General features: G+C 44.6%; 1 protein-coding gene across 1 annotated transcript; it reads left to right on the top strand.

Moving 5' to 3' along the window:
- The first annotated feature begins 263 nt into the window (after nt 1-263).
- On the top strand, nt 264-2,894 carry LOC100283898 (uncharacterized). Its single transcript, NM_001156796.2, has 2 exons — nt 264-445; nt 1,653-2,894. The coding sequence occupies exons 1-2, from the start codon at nt 410-412 to the stop codon at nt 2,559-2,561; spliced, it is 945 nt and encodes a 314-aa protein (NP_001150268.2). The 5' UTR covers nt 264-409; the 3' UTR covers nt 2,562-2,894.
- The last annotated feature ends 1,348 nt before the right edge of the window (nt 2,895-4,242 follow it).

The raw sequence follows: 4,242 nt of genomic DNA, 5'->3' as shown, positions 1-4,242 counted from the left end.
ATTCATTTAAGATTTTCTATTCTATTTGCCTCCAAACAATATCACAATCCCTCACTGAGATTCTCTCGCGCCATCTTGTGGAGTGTGCCATATAGGATCCCATCTCGGCCCATCAAGTGCTGGGCCTGGCAAGCGTCTTGCGCCAGGCGCCCAGACAGGTGGTTCGGGTGCAAAGCCCAGCCAGACGCAACAAATTAGAATGGCCCATCCATGGCACCAGCGGGCGCTACGCCATTTGCAGTGAGAGCGGAACTGAAAAGGCCATTTGTAGTGAAAAGCAAGGAGAAGGAAAAACGCGAAAGCTTTCCCCCTGCTCACCACCTGCTGGCTGCTGCTACAGTGCTACTGCCATTACGCCACCACACGAGCTTGCGCGGCGACTCGGCGGCGGTGGACGAAGCGGGACGCCATGGACTCCCGCCAGGGCCAGCAGCCCAACTACAAGGTTCGCATCGCTTCCTCTTGGGCCTCGGTTCACCGTACCGTTAGGTCGTCTGTTCGCGGCGGGTCGGAGTGCGGGTCGCGGCCAGGAGTGGGAGGACCGAGGTCCGAGGACGTCGACACCTCTCGAGGATGCGAGGGGAGCGCGTGCGGGGTGGTGTTCGCGGCCGAATTGGGGTCCCGGTTTTCATGCCCGATCGATCGCTTCTACCATGACGAGGGTTTTGGGTTTAGTTTAGCCTTGTAGGGCGGTATCCATGTTTATCCCGGTTTTCGAGACGGTTTTGGTCGCGGCGTGATACTTTCTGTAACAGAGTACTAGTGGTGAAGCAGGTTTTGTGCGTCAATGCTCTTGACGTCGTTTGCATATTGAGCCTTTTTTGTGAGGATTTTGCTCTTAGGTCTGTTTGTTTTACTTCTAAATTATATAAGTTAGATTATAGTAGAAGAGTAGGAAGATAAAATATCACTTTGGTACAACAAATAAGCTAGCAGCTTATTTGTGATACCAAAATGATATTTTAACATATTACTCTTCTATTATAATCCAACTTATATAATCTAGAGGGGTCTTAATCTGGCTGCCAGGTTTTGGGAGTTTTTTTGTCCAGGACTAAACACAAAGTCAAGGCTTTGATATAAAAAACAGGGTTTTATTTAGATATTCTTTTTTGAACAAGAGCCGTGGAAATTTAGATTACCAGAAAACAAATAGATGATTATGTGAGTCTTGAGTTAAAGGGCTCATAAGCTGGACTACAGTTACATGGTGGTCGGGAGCTTCATCTGAACACCAGGTCGTCTGACGCTGCAACTGGTTCCTCAAAGTAACTGCAGTCGGTGCTGTACAATGTGCACTTGCTCCTGTGCACTAGCATCAACCTTTACAAGTTCTTGGAAGTTATTTAGCACTAAGATTTCATCAGCATTCTTAGCATTAATTGCTATAGTATCAAAAAGGGATAGTGGTACGAGTTGGTTGGATACTAACTATTGCTATACGTTGTGAAGGAAAGTAGGTAATACCAAAAGGGATTAAGGTTTATGTGTGGTGTTTACTGGATCAGTTTTTATTATTTTCTTGTGCTTTGTACAACTACCTGCATTCTTGCTTTGATGTTCTTTTACTGCAAAGTTCGACACATTATATTTTTTATGAAAGATTGAAGATTACTTATTATTTTTTTTTGGTTCCGCTGTCCTCTCTGCAGATTTATATTAGGATGATGAAAACAGTTCTGCTTGACGTGAAGTCCACTGATACCATAGATCAGATTAAGTCTAAGATTGGTGCTTTAGAGGGGATTGACAATAGCCAGCAAGAGCTCTTTTTTGCTGGAAGTCATTTGGAGAAGGACAACAGACTTGCTGATTACAACATCATGACAAACTCTTGTGTCGACCTTTATGTAACTGATGGGATGCAGATCTCTGTCAGTATCCCCTCTGTTTGGAAGACCATCAAGCTCAATGTGATGAAATCCCAGAGTGTTGCTGATGTCAAGGCGATGATCGAACAGATGGGGGGAATTCCTCTGGATGAACAAATCCTGATGCATGGATGCCAAAAGCTTGAGGACAACAAGTTGTTGAGTCAGTGTGGCTTGAGCAATGGCCACACCCTGCATGTTTTGGTCCGCCCCACCGACAGGCTGCATATCTCCGTGGATGTTGATGGTGAAGAAACTCTGAATCTGGATGTCAAAAGCTGGTATACTGTTGCTGATGTCAAGTTGATGATCGACACCTTGGAGGGTTTACCTGCAAGAACACAGATACTCATGCACACTCAACCTGGTGGCGCTAACACAGTACTCAAAGACATTGAAACACTGCAGAATCAAGGCATCAAGAACAACGACATTGTCGCTCTGTATCATAAAGTCAACTTCTTCGTCAAGACATATGAGGGGAGGAATCTAGTGTTATCAATGAGGACTTGTGACACTGCAGAGGAAATCATGAAGGTGATTGAAGAAAAGCTTAAGGTCAACACAGGTGTTTACTACCTGCACTACAGGGGGCGTGTTCTGGCTCTTGGGGATACTCTTCGGAAGCACAAGATCGAGAACAATTGCACGGTCGATGTCCGCCTTCGGAATTCACATGTAACGAAGTGAAACAAAAGGGGGTGCCTTGGGTCTTCTGGGTGCTAGACCATGGGGCAAAACTTAAAAAGTTGCTTAGCCTCAGAGAGAACTATAGCTTTTGCCATTTTGCGGTCGTGGTTAGTTAGTGGATGTTTGTGGCTCTTGACTGGGTAAGGTCTTTTGTTACCTGTCTGGTGGTTGCACCTGCGTAACCTCTCAAGCATGCATTGCCTGTCTGATGGCTGTACTTGTGTAACCTCTCAAGAACGGTGTCTGTCTGGTGACTGGTGGTAAAAATACAGTTCTGTTATATGGTTCTAGTTCTACCCACTCCCTTTTTCTCATAGTAACCATTGATCCGAAAACCCCAGCATGATCCGAAAACCAAGCACAGCTAAAGTTTGATAAATGCGCAAATTGAGACAGGATTTGTACAACAAGGTTCCACCATTACCCTACTTTTATCACCTATCACCGCGAGAAGAGACGGGTACCAAGTAGTCCTACTTGAACTTGAAGCTGCAAGAGAACAATAATGGGATGTGTAAGTAATAATTGTTCATTGCGTCAACCATTGGTGTTTATATACACACTCCGGTTTCTAAAAGAAAGCCGTTTTAGATATGATTTTAGTATAAAAGCCCGTTTGATAGGGCTCCGGCTCCGGCTTTTGTCTAAAAAAGCCAGAGTTTTGCCAAACATCTTTTTTAAAACGGCTTATGCGAAAAGCATCTAAAAGCCAGAGCTACTTTAGTACAACGGAGAAGAAGCTATAAACAGTAAGTAGCTTTACCGGCTCTGGCTCTAAAACTTTAATACAAGGAAATGACTTCAGCTTTACCAAAAAAAAACTGTTTTTCAGGAAAAACCAGAGGTAATTTCCATCACTAACCTCTGGTAGAAGTGATCTTTTCAGTAATGTTTTTTATCATGGTTTTCAAATGGTCTGATTTATCGCGATAAATCAGTCTGGTCAGTCAGCTGTGCTGATCAGGACCACCGACCCAATTAGGTTGGCTAATCGTCCAGACGTCCGACTAATCGTCTAGTAATCGAGATTACTCGTTAGTTCATTGTGCGACTTGAAATCTGGAATGCGAAAGGTCGCCTCTGTGTTTTTTTTGGGCGTGAGGCGCCTCATTTCCATAATGGCGCCGTATTCATTACTGATTGGCAGCGTGGAGCCTCGTTTCCAAAACCATATTTACTTTCCTGTTTTCTTTTGATCTATCTGTCTCATTTCCCACATCTGTCTTCTTCCTGGTGGACGAGGCTCATCTCCGGCTGCTCCTCCTCCTGAGTCCCCGACCAACTGATGTGATTACCCTGTTTGTTTTTGGCTTCTGGCAGTTTCTGGCCACCAAAAGCTGCTGCGGACTGCCAAACGCTCAGCTTTTCAGCCAGCTTCTATAAAATTCGTTGGGGCAAAAACCATCCAAAATCGACATAAACATATAATCGGTTAAGTCGTTGTAATAGTAGGAATCCGTCACTTTCTAGATCCTGAGCCCTATGAACAACTTTATCCTCCTCCACACCTAATCGTAATGATACTCAGATTCTCCTCACAGCCAGATTCTCCCCACAGCCAGATTTTCAGAAAAGCTAGTCAGAAAAAAGCTGAACCAAACAGGCTCATCTCCAGCGACTCAAGCAGACAACACTATCGAAATTCGGTTTTTTCGACACTCGGCAAAGAAGTTTTTTACCG

This window comes from Zea mays, chromosome 1 (assembly GCF_902167145.1).
Source record: "Zea mays cultivar B73 chromosome 1, Zm-B73-REFERENCE-NAM-5.0, whole genome shotgun sequence".
NCBI classification, from domain to species: domain Eukaryota; kingdom Viridiplantae; phylum Streptophyta; class Magnoliopsida; order Poales; family Poaceae; genus Zea; species Zea mays.
Note: the sequence above shows the minus strand (reverse complement) of the source record. Positions and strands in the feature narration are given on the sequence as shown.